The sequence below is a fragment of the Aptenodytes forsteri genome, unplaced genomic scaffold, assembly GCF_000699145.1.
Source record: "Aptenodytes forsteri isolate BGI_AS27 unplaced genomic scaffold, ASM69914v1 Scaffold15, whole genome shotgun sequence".
In the NCBI taxonomy this organism is placed as follows: domain Eukaryota; kingdom Metazoa; phylum Chordata; class Aves; order Sphenisciformes; family Spheniscidae; genus Aptenodytes; species Aptenodytes forsteri.
In genome coordinates this window covers 610,022-630,693 of record NW_008795129.1, presented here as the reverse complement: position 1 = coordinate 630,693, position 20,672 = coordinate 610,022, and the positions used below count along the sequence as shown (strand labels likewise).

General features: G+C 36.8%; 1 protein-coding gene across 1 annotated transcript in view; it reads right to left on the bottom strand.

Annotated features, from left to right (window-relative positions):
- The window catches only part of KCNMA1 (potassium calcium-activated channel subfamily M alpha 1), a 526,984-nt gene that overhangs the window by 142,928 nt on the left and 363,384 nt on the right, over positions 1-20,672 (bottom strand). Inside the window, exons 10-14 of the mRNA XM_019471725.1 lie at positions 16,639-16,749; positions 14,611-14,716; positions 13,108-13,190; positions 10,718-10,787; positions 8,737-8,892 (exon numbers count right to left, since the gene is read on the bottom strand). Of these exons, the coding sequence (XP_019327270.1) occupies positions 8,737-8,892; positions 10,718-10,787; positions 13,108-13,190; positions 14,611-14,716; positions 16,639-16,749 (526 nt within the window). The remainder of the gene's footprint in view (positions 1-8,736; positions 8,893-10,717; positions 10,788-13,107; positions 13,191-14,610; positions 14,717-16,638; positions 16,750-20,672) is intronic.

Genomic DNA, 20,672 nt, shown 5'->3' with positions numbered 1-20,672 from the left:
TCCCACTGTCTATGTCATTGATGAAGATGAAGATATTAAACAGTAGTTTAACACTGGTTAGTGTTAAACTAACCTTCATGAAGTGACTGGAATGTTTAAGATATGTTCTGTTAGGATATCATGAAATGTTGATTAATGAATTTAAAGAATTGCTGATATTTGGGATGCTATAAAATGTTATTATAAGATAATGATAATAATGGACTAAAGATGATCTTTGCATTTTATCTCTGCCTGAATGATGATGTCTTCCCTGTGATTGCAAAGAGAGAGATGGTCACCTGCCTGGTATTTTTTGGAAGGCAGTACCTGCTGGTCTGCTAGAAATGAAACATTAGGAACCTCCAGTGTTCAACATTGCTTTCCTAATTCCTTGAGTCTTGCAGTTACCCTGAGTTTTAATAGAGTAAGGGTCCACAGATAAACAATCAGTTTCACCCATAATCCATGTCAGTAAGGTACTAATTTCAAAATCCTTCAAGTGAGAAAAAATACTTTAGGATTCACTGTGTTCTTGACTAATTTAAGCCTTTGTGATGATATTTTAAAGTCTGCTGCTGCAGTTAACCTCAAAAACTGAATCCCTAAACAAATCTGGTTATTCATAATATGTGTGTTTATTTTCCTTTAAAATACTTAACCATAACTTGAGTGATTGTCGTCTGGTCCATCCCTAGACTTACTGATACTTATCTACTACTTACCCGTACTTATCTATACGTTAAGAGTAAGTTGCCAAAACTTAGCCGTTAATGTAGAGATGAAAAAATCTGTGCCATATGCACTTATGAAACAGATGTTTCACATGTCAGTTGCCTGAAAACAATGGGGAATAGTTGAATGTTATGTAAACTTTATAGAAGCAAAGAGAGCTAATTTGGGGTGAGTTTGCTTCAAGATGCTACTAATCAAGGTTACCACAAATATCATTCAGTAGAACTATGAAAGTTATTTATCTGGTGAGTGAAATTTATACCGTGATTTTAGCCTACCTGAAAATATTGCTGTGCTTACAAAGACGAAAACAACCTTGGCTTTAACTTGAAAAACAAAGAAAAACCTACAGTAGTTTCAATTTTATGGTTATAAAGATAATTTTGTTACTGCAAATAATTACTGGTCTATCCTATTTCAGCTCCTGACAGCAGAATCTGGATATTTGTATTTTCTACCTTTGTACAGTATGGACTAATACAGTTGAGACAAAGAGAATAGATTTCATTTCAGTGAAAAGTTTTCTGTGGCAAAGCTTTGCTTGTTAGCTGAACAAACACATTCCAGCAGAAAGCATAAATCTATCTTTATCAAGTATTGTGGGTTCCAGGAAACTAAAGTGCTACTTCAGTTCTGATACCAGAGAGTGACACCAGGCTTTGTCTCCTGTTCATCGTTACCTCTGTGGATAACTGCCAGTTTGAGAAGTTAGGAATTTAGATCATAGAATCACAGAATGGTTTGGGTTGGAAGGGACCTTTAAAGATCATCTAGTTCCACCCCTCCTGCCACGGGCAGGGACACCTTTCACTAAATCAGGTTGCTCAAAGCTCCATCCGACCTGACCTTGAACACTTCCAGGGATGGGGCATGCCATCCCCAGATAAAACCTTTATTATTTACTGGAAAATACTGTCTTGGTAACAAAAATTGTGAATAATTAAGCAGTCAAATACTGTTTTGGAATAAGGGGATGTGTCTTTGCTGGTAGAGTAATTAAAGCAGAAGTTAATGCCACCCAATATTTAGAACGGAATAAAATGTAGCAGAAAAGCTGCAGTGAGGAACAACATGAGAACACCAGAAGGCATGAAGTACACAAACACAACAGCAGTGAACCACTTCAGTGTGGGAAAAATAACCAACAAAAACCTTGATATTATTGGGTCCTGCTATCATTTATTCTTTTCCCTTTTACCTCTTCTCATGTCTTGCATGTTATTTCCGTTTTCATTTAGCCTCATACATAGAATCATAGAATCATTAAGGTTGGAAAAGACCTCTAAGATCATCGAGTCCAACCGTCAACCCAACACCACCATGCCCACTAAACCATGTCCCTAAGCGCCTCATCTACACATAGGCTTCTACAGATCTTATATAAGGTGTAAGTGTTGAATGAAGAGACAATAATTGATCAAGGACAATTCCATTCCTTTTTTTTAATTTGGACCACCTTCTTTACTCATCAAATATTGTACACCTCAAGCATATCACCAAGCAATGACAAAAGGCACTACTACATGCCTTTCCCTACTGAAAATGAGCATCTGTCTGTATGAAAGACCTTCCCCTGCATGATCCTAAGGAGAAGGCTTTGCAGGTCATTCTGTAATTTTTATCCCTCAGGTTAAATAACTATCATACTTCAAGCTGATACTGCATTAACATGAGTAAATGTAACATTCTAGAAGGATAACAAGAGAGTACAAATAGTGGTTGATGCAGCAACAAGGAATCATTCACTTTCTTCTACTGGTGACCACACTATAAATTATTAAGAATAAGTACGCAGCATTTTCTTTTGACTTTGGTGGTAAATCATAGCAAAATGTTATCACAGGATGCTGTGTTGGTACAAACAGTAAGAAGTATTTTTTTTTTCTTCAAAGACCTTACAAACTCAAGAGGAAATTTTAACAATAGCAACAAAAATTTAAGTTATTCCAATCACAGCTAGGAATAAAGGCAAAGAGAGTTTAGGTAACTGTTGGACCTCACACAGAATGCGCCATACCGCCGCAGTGACTTGAATCTGTATCTCCCAAGTTCCTCTCTAGTACTGTAAGCACGTGATTATCTTCCCCTGACTGTTACACCGCAATTCTGTCTCCTGGATAGTCATAAAACAAATTACCCACTGATTCAATAGCCTGTATGAAGAATAGCTGGAAAATGACATAGTGTATCCCAAGAGAAGAAATCTAATTTTCATCTGTATCTTTTGTTAAGTCGCAATGCTCCTCTGCTCTCCTCTATCTGTATATAGATACAATGTTGTTATCAGCAAATATATTTACATAATACAATCATTTCCTAGTGAGACATGGTGACAGTGAGATGAAAAAACGATGTACATCTTTGCAAGCACAACCATTAGTATTGTCAGGAAAAAAACTAAAGCCTTAATACACCCAGTCCTACCCCCGGCAGTGTAATTATCAGGAGCTCTGTAGCTCCAACTGATCCATCTTGTTCATAGCATTTGCTTCTCAGTGTAATGACGTAAATAGTTACATGAAAGAGATTGAGTATATCTGAACCTGATAATGCTATATAATCTCTTCTGTCAAGATCTAAGTCTCACTACTGAGACAGAGAACTAATGCTAGAGTTGTAGTGTGACCTAGGATCTTTTATTGCATTTTGCAAGGAAAAACAGGGCGAGGATGGTGGGGTGTCTTTATAAATATTAAAGAAGTGACACAATGAAAATTCCTTTATAGCACAATGAAAGCAGCTGTAACGTCTGCTCCCTGGCATTGAATAAGCTCAGCTCATCACCACCAAGGAAAGAGCACTAAACAGCCTTTGAGAATAATTTCAGATGTTTGGAAGATCATCCATTTGATATTTTAGACATATATTTATTTTGATAAACAACCCTATCTAACTGAATAATTAAAAACCCCACAAAAAGTACAGTAAATTAATGAATTAATTCTATTCATGATCTCTCTTGACTAGCACTTGAATATTTTAGTTCTGTTATTAAAGTGATCTCGCTTTATTCTAGTGGCCTAACTTCTTTTGTTCAGCATACGTGTCCCAGTATGCAGTACTTTGTCTAAGTGCATGCAATTCAGAAATTCTGAACTGTCTTCCCAAATTTATAAGGTTTATATAAAAAAATTAAAGCATTGTGTAAACAACATGAAAGTTGTTACCTATTTTCTTTCTAAAATCCATATAAAATTTTCACTTCCAAGATGCCCAGAAGTCCACGTAGAGAAATGTTTTACAAAAAATGCCTAGCAAACATCATCTTCACTGAGGCAATTTTCTTGAGCCCTTGCCAAGCTGTTTTCATCTACTTCCATCTAACACAGGGACTCCTGCCTCCCCCTAGGCTCAGAACGCTTCCAGAGCTTCCTGACGTTTAATTTTACAATTCTCTTCTCCGCAGCATTGTGGGGTTTTTTTTCTAACAACATAGATGAGAGTAAAAAGAAAGTACACAGAGACTATTCTTGATTGGTAGTTGAGAAGAAGTTGTACATTGAAAGCAATATCTTTTAAACATTTCCTCATGTTCACCTATAATGCTCTTTCAGTCCACCCAAATTGCTTGTGTGAATGTCTGGTTTTATTATGCCTTTAGATATGGATATCAAAATCTGACAGATAAGTACTTGGCTGAAAGCAGTTCATACATTCCTAGCAGAGAGTGAAGCTTCTTAGATTTACAGTCTTATAATTGAATTTCCTTAAGTATTATAAATTATCAACTACCTCTTTACTCAATTCCATTGTCTGCTTAAATCAAAGCTAACAAGTATCCTTAGTGGTATAAAAATTTTACCTCAGCCAACTATTCCCACAGTTCTTTCTGTATGCAAGAATGTTTTTTAAAATCGGCATGAAAAGAGTATGTTTTAAAAAACATCACATATGCTAATTAAGATTAGCTTTAATTTCAAATGAGAGATATATGCACTTTTCCATTGTTCATACTAATCTAGAGTCTCGTAGTAGGTCAAAGCAGAGAGAGTATTCTTGAAATATTATGACACCTAATTCTTCTTTAGATGCTGGCCTTGATGGGTTTGAATTCGAAGGCATACAGGCTCTACTTTTAATACTTTCAAATTTACAAAAGAGGGCAGTATTTCTATCCAATCATAATGCAAAAGATAGATTGGTGTTGATCTATTCAAATGATTGGCAGAAAAACACACTCCATGGTAGACTTCAGTCCAAGACAAATATATATCACTCTTATCACAAGGACTGACACTATTCATAAATAGCAAACTGTTTTCAACGACACCAGTTTTTGATTCCTAGACTCAATGATTAAAAATATTATATTCAGGCAGACCTTTTAGAGAATAAATGTCTTTGGGAACAGGCTACATTAATATTTGGTCTAAATCCTGTGAGGAGGATCAGGTAATCCATTTATTATGCAGCTTCCTGAAGAACTTCACAATAAGTTGAGGAGTTGCATTCCCTCCCCACCCGCCTTTTAAAGTTCTCCTTCATTTGAAGAAATTCACTGTGCATACCCTAGTCTCATACTTTAAAACAGCCCAAGGCTGCCTAGGTGGCCAAAAATAAATAGCAAGGCAGTTGATGTGTTCCATCAGTGTAGGTAAGCACCTGACTGATGTAAATCTGTGTGGCTTTATTATGTCTCTCTTTCAGCCTGGACTAGAAAGGAATGTAGTGGGAGAAGTGGGCATTGCTTGTGTGTGTGTGTGAGCAACAGCTGCCAAAAGAGCCCACAGAACATTCCTGCTCTCAAAATAGCTTAGAGGAGAATTGAGACGGCTCTGGATCATTTTCCCGATCTGGAATGAGGTGTACTGTCTCACCAACAGAGCAAAGACAAAACTAATTCGTTTGTGGACCTGCGTTACACTCAAGAACCACATTCCACATTTTATTAATTTACACAACAATACTAACTCATATTGGCTTGCATGGTTGTATAAAGGGACAAAATGTGACCACCTCTGCCTTCTATTCTATTTACTTACTCTTTGCAATGTTTTTCATATGGCTAGACTTCTGGTATACATTTGCTAATCCAAACAACACAAAAATTGCACTACAGTATAGTATTTCCATCTTTATCTGAGACTATGCAAGTAATAAAGAGTCCCAACTCCTTTATTAATACACCGATGATAACATTCTGTGCTGTAAAAAGAATGGGCTATTGAAATACAGTTTACAGGTGTTGGTTATGTTTTTTTTTTGCTTAACATATCATTTGTTGTGCAATCTATCTTTCTTCCTTTAAGTGTTTACAGAACTTTAATCTTTTTGAGCTGATTTTCTTTTTGTTCAGTTTGGTGCCAAAGAGAACATAAAAGATTCCATATGAGATTACATTACTAAAACCAAAAGGAAAATATTAGGAACAAATATAATATTTTGAGGTTTCTTAGTTTGTTTTACCTCTAATACTGGGCAGACTGTTTACACAAATCATTTTGCTGTAAAGTAACACATAATGAGTTAAATGTGTGCAGCGTCACCATCAATCATGTTCATTTGTGTTTGACTGACCAAACATTTATGGCATATTAAATCACTTTCTAATCACGTTATGAAGGAGGAGGAACAAACACACATTTCAAGCGTTCTTTAAAAAATACAGAAGTTTCAGTACATTTTCCTGGCAATCTCCTAGCTTGTGGGAGACTCCACTAATAATGTTTGCCCAAGGAATTCATGAAGGTCTGACAATACTTAAATTCAGTGCTCTAATTGAAAAAGGGTGGAAGTTCTTTCAGGGAATGGACATCTTTCTTTTCAATAGGGTCCTCTTTAACAATTCCAGTCAAAGTAGCTGCTCTCCTACAATACACTGTTGATTCAAAGCCACCACTAAGTAATAGTTTTCTCTTTCAAATACAGTTTTAAGAGTGAGACAGCTTGGAGAAAGAACATCCTTTCGGCTAAATAAAGAAACAGACCTTTTGCTGTCACCAATTGAGTTGGATTCTCATGAAGAAATATGTCTCAGTTCCTGAACATTTATTTTGCTTTAGATTTTAATATACTCAGAGATCTTTGGAAATGACAATATGCATTTTACTTGCCTGGACAATTCATTCTTAGTTAAGTAGCAGACATCTTTCTAACCAGTACTAACAGAGTCTTGCATTCTCCCAATGCACTATTTGATGGCATTTTTTTCTCTCAGTGCCATCTGAAGATGACATCTGAAGTAACACAAGTTATGTCTGCATACTATTCTGTTTCTAACTGTATATAATCACAGATACAAGAGCAAAGCTGACATTGATAGCTTCCTCCAAATCAAAATCATGGCTATTTTTATGCTCATTCTGTGTATATAGAAATACTCGGATGTAATCTGAGTAGTGCCTTGCAAAGCTGAGCCTTCAGCTTAAAACTGTTCATCAGTGAGATAGTCCAATCTGTCACTTGTACGGACATTATTATAAGAATATCTTATAAGAAAACATAGGATTGAAGGTGGGTAAGATAATGGCATAAGTGGTTAGATACGTTTTCTGGAAAGATGATACCTTTACATTTGCAGTTTTTGACTCGTCTAAACATTTTAACTACAAATCCAGGCCATAAATGTGTGTCTCTCTAATACAGTTCCCCCATAGTCAGATATGTGTACACTTTACCACTTTCTGAATTTTCTCACTGCAAGTTCAAATTCAGTATTAAAATAACTTGCATTAAGACTGGGGCTTCTGAAGATACCCATATATTTGGATCTCCTTGAGAGAAAACTGATCCCTTCTGATTTTGGAAAGACAGAAGCTGAGCAAAAGTTTCAGGCCTACTTCTGATTTCAAGAGCAAGTTCATAGAACAGGTTGCCTCAGTAATTTGGATACATTAGTGTGACTGTTACAAATGTTTGAGACTCCTGAGAGTCTTGGGTTACCACACCAGACAAGAGTGAGGCAGACCAAAACGACCGGCAAGAAGAATGAAGTTCATAAGAGATACAGTTTTCTTTTGGGATATAAATAGAAAGGATTAATATCAAAGTGACCATACGCCGATGAGTCATAGACAGTTCCCAAGTTTGACTTTACTGAAGCAAAACAGCTTTTTTTTTTTTCAGAACATGAGTAAAGATGCAAACATCGTAACTGCAGACAGTAAAGTGCAGAGCCCAGGCTTGTTTCTGTATTGAAAACTGGCATTTTTTTGACTATATGTAATAGTCTGGAATGTTTTTGACATACAGGAGTCTGCTGTCTCCAATTTTTTGGGGGTCTCCAGAGGATACCTTAATAAGAATTTCAGGACTTCACAAGAAGTAAATAAAGACTTACTGCCCTGCACTGATATGTGCATCTCCATGAGAACAGTCCTGGCTTTCTCACCTGAGGACATGAGGAGGTTTTGGGGGGTTTTTTGCTTACTTGCACAAAGGACTTGAAGTGGACCGTGGCCTACCTTGTACTCCACTGTTTGAACTAGTACAGCGGCCATAGAAGTCTAGGAATAACTGAGTTAAAATTTTGCCATGTAAATCCAAAAGAGCTCTTCTACTGAGGAGAAACAAATACACAAATGATGTTGTAGGAAGTTCAGGCTTCAGCTCCAACACATGTTCCTTATTTACTCTCACAGCCAGAAGTCCACTACCCACTTGATGTAGAAGACCAAAATGATCAGTCCTTTTTTCTGGGCACTTTCTTGCTATATGGGACATATATAAATCATATTTTTGTTTTAGCAGCAGGGGCTTTTCTCATAGATAAACATGTGTTTTGTCTAAAACAAAGCAAAACACAAAACACCAGAAATATCTCCCTAGAAATGGATGATGCTTTGAACAATCATTTAAAGGCCAAACACTTGCTGAATAAAAATAAAAACATAACTTGACAGAACCTGGCCCATTGCCCAATTTGCAGCAGAGAACTTTTGTATGTAAGTGTGCGCTGGTTTTTTTGTCTTACAAAATCTATTAATGTCTTCCTATCTGTTTCATATTTGAGCCATGTTTTCTACTCAGCTCTCTGACAAACTGAATTGCAGACTAATACATTTTAATGAGACAAGACATTACCTTTATGAATGACCTCATAGAGAAGAGGTTGGCTAACATTGTTGAAAGGCCTGGTGCCAGGCAGCTCTGGGCTATGAAACCCAGCTTGAGCTCAGCAAGACAGATTGCATCATCCCCTTCTTTCCAGTTCCAGCTTGGGATATTTAGCAGATGAGCCTGGAAAAGAAAGAAAGAAACAAAAAAAACCACTGGTGAAGAACCAGAAATACTTCCTCAAATACAGTACAGTATTGAAGGAGATAGCAGTGAATGATTTTCTTTGTTACTGGCTTGACTTTTTCCGAGCAGGCAGAATCACTCCAAGTACTTTAGAGTTGCCAAGTCTACGCTAAGAAATGTTCCAACTATATTACCTATTATAGACAAAATCTTACATTTCTTGAGCCATATTCTGGCTGTGACACTCTGCCAGGCCCATCCTCACACCTGAACAAACCACAGAATGTTGTAAAGTTTTCCTTCCCTTCTGTGTATTCCTTTTACAGCACTTTGAGCTACTCTCTGACTGATAAGGCATGTACATAATATACAGGTATCTAATATAACTTAGATTACAACTTGTGTGAAGCTGCAACCTTTATAAGACATTATCATTTAATAAGGTATACAACATCTTCTGTCTTTTCTATTTCATTCCTTCCACCCTGAAGGATAGCACTTGACTTAGTGAAAATCCAAACTTTTTCCTAAGACTGCTAATTATAAGGATAGAATAAAGAAACTAGCTAATCAAGACAGACCTCCAGTATTGACACTGGTCAGTTAGATAGGTATTAATATTGTTCCGTTATTGGCATAACTCTATCAGATTCTCTCTTCCATGTGCCTTATAGAAATGCATAGACATAAGGAAACACAGAGGCCTTTATGCTTGTTTCCCTTCATAAATAATATTACAGTTCAGTGCTTTGATAAAAGCTATTCTTGAAGACACATTCATTGGAGATACAAAGGAAAAATGCAGTATTTAAAAGATCTTCCCCTCTGAACCTGTTTAAAGCAGAGAAACACCTTGCTTTTATTCTATAAAAAGACAGGCTCCTTCCATTCACGTACAGGAAGAGGACATCACAAGCAACAGTAATTGCTCTCGTTCTAGCCAAAGATTACAGGTATAAGGTGTTGTTAGCAGTCAAACCTTCTGAGTACCAGGATTATTGTACTTCATTGAATGAAGGTCTACCCAGCCAAGCTTTTTCTCCAACACTGGGCAGTGACTGAAGCTTTTAGAAACAACAAAAGCAGCAGGTCACATATGAGCAGTCTGTCCTCTGATATATTCTTCCTAGCCCTGTTAATCAGCAGTTTATGGACTTCCTCATCTCAGGATTGAATGAATTGACTCCATTGCGTTTAAAGGCCACAGATTTACCATCAAAAATTTGCCAAATTCCTTTCCAAAGTGGATTTATAATTTTGATCTCCACAATATTTTTAGGAACAAATTTCACAACTGAATTATGTTTTATATGAAAAAACACTTAATTTCATTTATTTTGTACCTGCTACTTGGCAATTTCAGGTCTACATTGTCATGCAAGAAACACAAAATCACAATAAATCTCCACTAAGACAATAACTCTATGGTTTTTATTTTTTAAGTACCCACAAAGAACTGACTTCAGATGACTTGCCTAGAGGCCACCAATTCATCTTGGGTAGCTCTAGTGTAATAAGATGAGCAAAACTTACAGAAGCTGAGTGGTTAAAAGCTCATCTGGAATCAATAGCAACTATGGACACTGTAGCGTTGAGAATTAGACCCTAGGCAATTAATAAATGTCAGAGGATTTTGATAAACTCCCTTGCATATATAAATAAGACTGAATTACCTTGTAACTGGATTACATGACAAGGCTTATTAGGACATTTTTGTTTGGAAAGAAAAATACTTACTATTAGTGGAGATAGAAAAACTGTGTATGAGTGAATGCAATGTAGCAAAAACTCTGGGGAGAGACACTGTTGGTTGCCACGTTACCTTATTGTGATACTGCAACATCTGAGTGATAATTCTTATCTTCGGATGATAATTCTTTATTGAAATAACTCTAAAAATAAAAGAAAAAGCAAAATAACTTTCAGCTGGTGGGATACTTAGATAATGTATCCCAATACCTTTACTCTACTGCGTTGTCAAGTCCCACAATTAAAACTGTACCCTCTTATTCATCTGGCTGTAAAGCATACCGATTGAAGTCAGACCTATGCAATATTTACATCTAGTCAAATTCAGTTAATAACCGTCAGCTAATACTAGAGAACATCAAGCTTGATGGTTGAATGGTTTACTCTTACGGAATTTGCAGAAAAAGAAACTTGTTTTAGCAGCTCTGTTCAGACACCGTGCTCATTCTGTTAAGCAAATAATACCCTTGCAATTACTATGTCACCTTCAGTGTTTATCTTCATGTCTTTGAATCAACATAATTGATCAAGTTTTCAATGATACATGTCTGAAAAGAATCCCTTTCTTTCTGCCCCACCATATAATATTTATTTATAGTTGCTAGACATTCATCATATTTAAACATCTTGAATAATGTTTTTGTTTGACATAAATCCACATGCAAACTCATCTTAATTTTTATGGATTATTCCAAAGCTCAATATTGAAACTGATATTTGAACTCTGAATTTATAAAATATGGGGCTACTTCTATAATCTGCAGCTTGACTGCATTCTTAATTATTTAATGAGCCTAAGATATACTCAACTGTGTACAGATTAAAAGTGGCTGGAAAGAAAAATGTTTGAGAAATGAGTGGATTGATAACATGTTATGAAGAGAGGAACATACAATTTGGAAATTAAAAAGGCATTGAAGAAAATTAAAGTGAGAAACAGGCCAAAAAAATCAGTTCTGTACATACAAACTAAAGGTAGAAAAAAAAGATAATGTAATCAAAACGAAAAATAGTCTGAATTATTATGGAATCACCAGTCTCATAAGACTCTGAATGCCATAACTGTTGACATTGGTGTTTTGTAGGAAGTATTTCGCAAACTGCTGGTCTGGCTTGCGCTTTGAAGCCTATCAAAGCTAGAGCATGAAACAGATAAAAACAGTTGTGTGCATGATTTTAATTTATGTTCTCTTTTGGAAGGAAAAAACAAGTCTTCCTTCTAATTTTCCATTTCTTACTGAATTATTTAATTAAACATTCAATTTTGTTGAATTATATTCATTTAAATGTGATAAAACTCAAGAGAATTCCACTCTCAAAATAACACTTTTGCATTTTATTACATTAAATGTATTAAATCTATTAAGAATGCACTAATCTGCAACTGGAATATTTTTGATGTGTTTACACAATTAATGTCAAAACAAAGTTTCTTGCGTTGAAACTCAAAAGCATGTTTGGAAAATGAAATTAGGCATATTTAAACTCTGCACCTTCCACAGACCGCCAGATCTCTTGCACCCAGCGAACTTCTTCCAGAGCAGTAATTTTATTCATTTTTTTTTAAGTTTCTCCCCTTCCTTCAATTCACAGCATGCAAACATCTGACAGGCCAGTAAAGTTGGTTCATAACACTGGCCAATTCTATGTTAGAGAATTTTTAACACATCATTGAAATTTTAATTTTAAAAAGGAGAGACTGGTCTCATTAACAGTAGGGTTGTATGAACAAAACTCAGAAAATGGAATGGCTGAGCTTTGTTGTAACCCTAGCTACCATCTACTGACTGACTCTTTCGTCTTCTTTCTGCAGAGAACATAAGGAGGAAAGCAGGACAAGATCTGGTGATCCCTAGCGTGGTAAGTGCCTTGTCAATCAAAATAAACAATGTTTGGTCTTCAGTGTAAAAAAGGAGGATGGAGCTAGGAGACCACTGTATCGTTACCATCATGAAGTGTTTACCTTGCTTTCCCCCAAGCAGCGTAATTACTTGTAGAAGCAGATACACCAAGGAGCAATGAGGCATGAAGTGATGAAGGGTCCTTCTGTCCCATCATTAACACCAGCCCACGCAGTACAGGCACTCACGTAACACGTTGCAACAACAGAACTGCATTCCCTTTCCTCTCATTTCTATTGGGATTGCATTCAGCTCTGAATACTTAAACCCTAGGTCCTGCAAAATAACTTGAGTACCAAAACTTGTGCTACAAGTGTCTCTTCTGACACACTCTTTCTAAAGGAACTAAATTAAAACAGTTTAGGCAGGAATTTAGGGTATCGTCATCTCTGAACTTTTGAGACAATCTTGTAATTTGTCCCCTAAAAAAAATAATCCTGCAATGTTCTTCAAGTGCAACAGATCAGCAATAAAGCTGCGTGTGGCTACAGCCTATCTGGACACCAGAAGTTAGCTAATCAGAGTTAAGAACCAAAAACCTATTAAAAACTAATGAGTTTACCTCATAATATTGGAGGCATCTTCAGCATCTGGGTCAGCGCAGTATTTATTGGCAAGGATTAGGCACGCATCTGCTGACTCTATCTGAGACACCAAAGAAAAAGCAAACATAAATAGCAACCTCTCTTTCCAGCTCTTCTTTCATCATGAAGTATTAGGGAATCCAACACTGCCATCATGAGTGTGAATGTCAGTTCTTAATACTGCTAATCAAAAATGTTACAAGGCTAACGTGAGTTAATGTGAGTGATGATAACAGCTCTCTCATACACATAGCAATTTCTTGAAACTTGCTTATGATGCTCAGACTAGGTCAGTAGTTCAATTATTGACTCATGCTGTATCAGCTGAGGCATGAGGGTGTTAATGGACATATTTTTTGTAACCAGATACTGAAATTTAGACCCCTAAATCCATAGGAAGTTCCTGTTCTGTCAGTACAGTGCTCCCACAAGTCCTGCAGCTTTGTTTGGGGATTTAAGTACCTTCCGATTAGAGACAGGAAGAGGCGGCTGAACTGGTGATTTAGAATCTGAGCACCAGTTTTAGAAAGCACGAGGAGGAGAACTGATCTGTTCACAGGACCTCTATGTTCACACAAACCTTAGCTCTATTTAACCCAAAGCAGATGACAAAAGTATTTTTCAGTGTATACAACCAAATACCAACACAAAGAAGGGTGGAATAAAGAACACAAAATACCAACACACAATTTTATGGTCATAATTAGAACATTTTGTTCAGATGAACTGAAACAGTGTGTGTTGGGCTACAAAAGGTTAAGCAATTTCGGCAGCCAAAATGGACAAAAGACATGATTAATACTCCAGAAAGCATTAACATTGCACTAAAATATTCTTGGCTTAAGTAGCCGGTTTACATTCCATTTAAAAAAAAAAAAAAGAAACATAAAAGAGTTGATGCTGTATCTGACAGCTTGCCATCTTTTTTTTTTTCATTTAAGCTTCATGCTTCATGCTTTGCTTTCAGAGTACAGAATAATTTACCATAGAGAATTCTAGACAATAAAGCCATCTCATTTTAGCTACCAAAAATCTTAAATTGTATTTTTTTCCCCAGGATTCTAGACAATAGAAAAAGGGTTTGACAAGTGAAAAACTATTTTCTAATCATTCTGATGAAGGTAAGACAATAGCATTTTAAGCAATTACTGTAAGACAATGTTCTATTATATCAAACATTAATGTAAAATAGACTCTTGAACTAAACCCCAATGAAAAATTCATAAAGAGTTCAATGGAATGGCAGACAATGTATCTTAAGTCACAGCGTTACCTTAGCTTTGAAGATCTAAAGATATAGGGAAAACAAGGTTTATATGGAGAGATATTATAATTTATTAGGCAAGCTAATAGAGATGGAAAAACAATCTTTTGGGGTTACATGAAGAAGAGCTTTACTGGTTGGTTTTTTTTTCAAATAATGCAATGAGTACTTTAAAAAAAAGTCAATTAGCAGGAGAACAGAACAACAGAGCTGTTACCTTCACTCTCGCCAGGTCATGGGGATTAAGGACTGAACCCTGATAAAATTCCACCTGAGTGAAGTGTCGTTTAAAAAGAGCTTCCAGCTCAAGGTTAGGGGAGATACTGCATTGGGAAGAGGAAGAAAACACAACAGCAAATGAGAAGTCAGTTTCCATAACTGCCCCAGTTCCTTCATTTTTAAACCACCCCATTTCTTTATTTTCGGTATTCAGACTTCTGCTGATGCTTTTCCTGTGGTGTGGAAACAGCGTGCAGTACTTAAAAGACAAATGCTACACTGCTATCACTTCCTTACTTCTGTCTACAGAGCTTCTGGCCCACCTCACCGTGCTGCTCCGCACGCTCTTCCTTTGTCAGTTTCTCACAGACGTGAATCCAGAGGAACTGGTGCGAACATTTGACAACATGCTCAGACGGCATCCTCCACAGAAATCGTCTAGTGAAACAATCATCCTCTGCATGTCCCCACCATTCTCAAAACAGCCGATTGCATCGGATAAGAGAGCTCAATGCAAAATCGCTAGAAGCCAGAAAAGGCACCCTATAGGGACCCTGCGGCCTGTATGAGCTACAATTAAAACAAACGTAATTATGCTGTGACTTTCCGTCTCATTTCATTTGGCCGTAAACAGAAAAAATTAAATGGATCACAACCGATTACACAATGTGGCACCAACCTTGTAAATACCTTTTCTGATACCACTCATTCAAACAGAAGGGATTTAATAGCTACATAGTAAGCGCATGAGATCTTTGTCAGGCCGGATGCTAAATTTAATAAGAAATTAAAGCAGATACATGCAAACATTTGTCTGTGAAGGTACAGAAGAAAGCAGGCACAAACAAGTAGCCAGGTGCTAATCTCCCTTCACGTGCATATGCAGTTTCCCGATTCCTATCACCATGCATTTTCACTGTGGAAATCTGGCGCTCTGCTTTGCTCTGACAGTCAGTTCTTGTTATTACTTAGAGAGGGAAAACAAGCAAACAATGTAGTTACTTGAGGATATCATCTTCAGTTTGGTAGGACTCAATTTGAAAGGACTAGATAAAAAAATTGTGCAAGTGCTGCTGATTCTTAGTTTTCCAGCTTCCTTTGAATCATCATAAACGATTCTTTAACTTTTTAATCACTTTGACAACAAGAAAAGTGCAGAACTTGCTGCTAAATGCAAAAACATTACTCATTCATAACTTGCAACACTTCTAAACAGATGCCATTCCAGAGCAGAAAAGACCTTTCACACTGTCTCTCCCTCTCTAGCACATGGCTATTTCTAGCAGCTTCTCCCATAGGCACGCCCATTTGGTGTTTTATTACATGTCATGCAGAGCCTGCAATAAACAGCAACCACCCTAAGACACCTTTCCAAATCCCACATCAGAAAAATGCAAGAGACTATGTGTGTGTAGGTACGTATACGTGGGTAAAAGAGCAGTACTAATTATCGCCGTGACAAGAATTTCTTTTCTATCTTCACTAGATCTGTAACGTAATGTATCTCATTCATATTAAAACTACATCTGCACCTACATTTTTCTTTTTATAAACAGTTTGCAATATGAAATAAGCATTTTTTCCTAGTGAAATCAGAGGTGAAAATGTGTTCTCAGATAGCATAAGTTCTTATGACATACAGTATTTTTCACTAATTTTACTGATTTTACCGGTTTTGGTAGTTTCACTAGAAATATTTGCCACTAAAGAAAATTCTCACATCTATTTATTAGTATTTCAATATTTTTTATTTCATAATTCCATTGTGTTTAGCTATCTACCTCACAATTGACGTGCTCGGGTCTGAAGTCTGTCTGCTTGAAACACCTACACTTAGCAATGGGTTACAAAACAATTGCAGAAAACAACCCTCCTTTCAAAATACATTGTTAACAAAAGTAATTGCGAACATTAATTTTATGGTTATTTGGAGCTTGAAAGATCCCCTCTCTTCCCAAAAAAGATATGGCTTAATTTAACGAGTTTTAGTAACAGATGTTAAGACTAATCTTGAAAGGCTACTCACTTATGCAGAAAGACGATTTCTACGTTGACATCATCCCTATCCTTGTGCAGGAAGTCCTTCAGGAAGTTGGACACACTTTCAAGTGTTATGTGACCACAGACAACTATGTGCCTGTTACAGAAAAATCAGAGTTAATCTTGCAAAGATAAAACAAGCAAGCAAGAAAGCAAAGAAGGATATTGCAATTTATTGGCCAAAAGAGAGTATGAGTCTCGTCTTGACGTTTCTCTAGATCCTATTCCATGAAGTCAGAGAAGGAAAACATCAGTTCCAAAAGGTGCTTTGCAATTGCAAATACATATACGCTCTCACTTGCAATGACGACTATTAACAAACCATTTGAATCATAGAATAGAATCATAGACATTGAGGTTTTGGAAAAGACCTCTAAGATCATCGAGTCCAACCGTCGACCCAACACACCACTCTTTCAGTAAAGACATTTTTCCTTACATCCAATCTAAACTTCCCCTGGCGCAACTTGAGGCCATTTCCTCTTGTCCTATCGCTTGTTACTTGGGAGAAGAGACCGACCCCCACCTCGCTACAACCTCCTTTCAGGGAGTTGTAGAGAGCGATGAGGTCTCCCCTCAGCGAATTTGGTCAAGTTGTATTACACGTTTAACAATAAGTGGCATTGTTTATATATATGCTTATACACTGTATTAACCAGGACCTTTCAGAGTCATATTTCTTTATTTTACACATCTTTCTCCACATCTTCATCTCCTCTACTGCGATTTACTGTTGAAACTTTTGGTTTACGACATAATGAGACAGCCAGTCTCCCTAAAATGATTCGATATTTTTCCATGGTTGAAAGCAGACACTTACGCCAATGCAGGCAGTGCAAAGCTTGCCAATTACAGGCCACAAGCAGTAAAAAAGAAATCTTTTTCCTACCAAAACTCCTACAAGGAGAGTACTTTACAATAAGCAATCATTATTTATCGCACCACTGCAATAGATTGCTTAGAAAATCAAAGTTTGCACTACTGGGATGTCACGAAGGTTTCTACTGCTCCACGTTTCCATTAATAGATGTATCTGACCATGTAAGATGGAAGCACAATATATATCTACATACACATTCTTGAATTCTACATCTTAAATTCTGAGAGGCTGAAGGAAAGGCCTAGGAAATTGCACTCTTCCTGACTTAAGGGATCTTTGCTCCTTTCTTATTGTAAAGCAAAGTCCAAAAATCTGTGATTAGAATATCCTACATTGTCTCACAATTTCTTTTGTGGAATAAACTCAACCCCAGCTTCCATGACTGTCATGGGTTTAAGACAGATGGTGATTTTGATATGCCTATTGCTAACGCTTCCAATTACCACGTTGCTCACAGTCAGGACGAGGTGGTATAGATACAATTCCTGAGCTAACAGAAAGTCAACTTCCTCACAGTCATATAGCCTATGCCCGAATGCTACAAACACACAATTTCACGCTCATTTGGCACTTGAACTGCCAAATGTGAAGCAGAGTAATTCCAAGGGTAAGAAGCAGACCATCCAAGTCTCACCTACTTCATAATTGTTCTGTGGAAAACTCAGTAACGCAGAAACCCCACTGGCTGGAAACAACAAATAATAGGTGGCAGCAATGATTATTTATGTAATGGGCTATAATAGGAGTCTGTTCTTCCTTCATAATTCGATGCTTGATGAAATGTGTGTGAAAATTGCACAGAACTCATTGGAAAAGGGATAATTATGCAGAACAAAGAACAAATCAGTAATATGCATCACGCAGTGAATAATATCACTATCGTGTACTGTTACTTTTGCAGTGGTTCAGATGGTCACCAGAAAAGCAAAACACAATAAACTATTATACCAGTTCAGCACACCTTATGATATTGTTCTACTATTACCACTTTTATAAATAGCGTAGCACAGAGTTTTAAAGCTTTATTTAGCAATATGATAAACTCAAACACTCCTTTTGCATGAGTTCTTAGTGACATCATCAGGACTCAGATGTAATTTTAGAAATACAGCATTCAAAAACTTCAATGGTTTCATTCTTTTTAACAGGCAAGGAATATATGATTATGTGAGACTCTGATCACACTGTTTTGTGTTTAACATAGGACCCAGTACTGCGAAATTTATTGCTAAACTAGCTATCCAGAGTGTCTGCTTTGCCTTCAGTAAGATTTTGCTCAACTTTAACCTAAGTTTTTGGTGCAGTAGTTGTACAGAACACTGAGTTCTCAGACTGTAAACACTTAAAAACACAAAAATCCCCAAGTTAAAGCTTTCCTGTTTTATGAGGTGCTAAGCACAGTATCAGAAAACAAGACATATAATATATTAGCTCATCCTTTTTTGGTGCAAGGTGTCCTCAAGAGGTTTCCTCTGGGATCTTTGCAGCTTGGCAAAGTTTGCAGCAGCCTCTGTACTGGATAAAACCATGCCTATATCACCCCCTTCAGAAGCACTCTTCCTCAGTTTCCCTAGTGGTCAGTTGCCTGAGCTGCCAGCACTGTGCGTGCATGTGTTATCGCACTCCCAGTTAGGTCAGGATAATAACCTTCAACACAGAAGGGTAAAATAGGATTTGAAGCACTAAGATTCACTCCCCACCAAATGGATGAACCTCCATCCAATATACCCATGTAAATGGAAAACCTCAAGAAAGTTCAGATTCGGAAGAGATGTTTAAAACCCGAGTTGTTTACTGGATCTAAATTCTGAACAGACTGTGTTTGATACACTACATTACCCTAACATATTGGGAAGTTCTAGCTGTCTAGTGGTATTCAGCACTTTTCCCGAGTGTAAACCCATCTAGCATCAAAAACCACAAAGGCCCAAGAAAATGATAAATAGCAGCTAAAAATATTCATTTGTTTTCCTTGTACTGTCTGTACACATTTTCTAAGATGACTAATTTTAACTATGTGTATTAATTTCTTCAAATGTTTCCATCTATTACTAATTAAGAAATTGAACTTTCCATTTGCATAGTTGATGCATTATTTTTAATAATAGAAATAACTTCTTCTTGTAGGCAACTGCTTTGTACAGATCCTGTGCTGTTAGCTTTAGTAGGGTCTATTCCTGAATGCTCTTGTGCTACACTGCATTCCTGTGCAGAAAATTTACTTCCTTCCTGGGAGATTTCACTTCATATGGGTTCTTCTCTGTCATTAATTAGAGTCCACATTTTAAAAATATGGGTAAACTGAAGAGAAGAACTACAAGCCAGATAGAGCGTGCAACCCAAAGTACTCTATCGCAGAAGAAATTTTCATAGGATCATAAGATTACAAGATAATTCAGGTTGGAAAAGACCTCCAGAGGTTATCTACTCCAAAAACCTCCCGCTAAAAGCAGATGCATTTGGTACAGTAATTCAATCCTGTTATGATTCTCATTCAGTAGGGTTCCATAGCAATCTGCTCCAGTGAAAATAAAACATTTGGCTGTCAAATACTCTTGCATTTCAGCATCAGGACTGATTCTTTTGGAAGTGTCAGAAGGCATCTGCACCATAGTTTCATTTTAGCACTCTGATTTGGGGCTGGACATGACCTATTCTTCTCTTCTTTGCTGTTCTTATATAGTGCAGGACAGTGTCCTGAGCAGTGATTGCAACAAAAACTCCTGGTTTTCCAACAGTATTTTCTGATGAGATACTTGCATTAATTTTTGGTTGAAAACTCCCACCAAAAAAAACTCCTTTTAACATAAATTATATTTTTGCTTAGAAGAAATTGAAAACAGATTTCCTACTTGCCCAGAGAGAGTTATTAGGTACATTATTTAAGAAAACTTGGAGAGCTTATATTGTTCCAATCTGTCCTGCATATGATTTGAAGATTTATAACTTCCTCTGTTTCTTCCAATAACCATTCCCTTCCCATGTACCACCCATTTTTTTTCCACGCACAGAGAGTTTAAGTAAAGCCAACGTACTGGATATCTTTTGCTTTCAGCTAGAGTTGGTTGGTAGGAAAATATTGTATTAATAATTTTTGGTCAACAGAAATGTCTAACCTCTGCATTATGCTTTTGTTTATG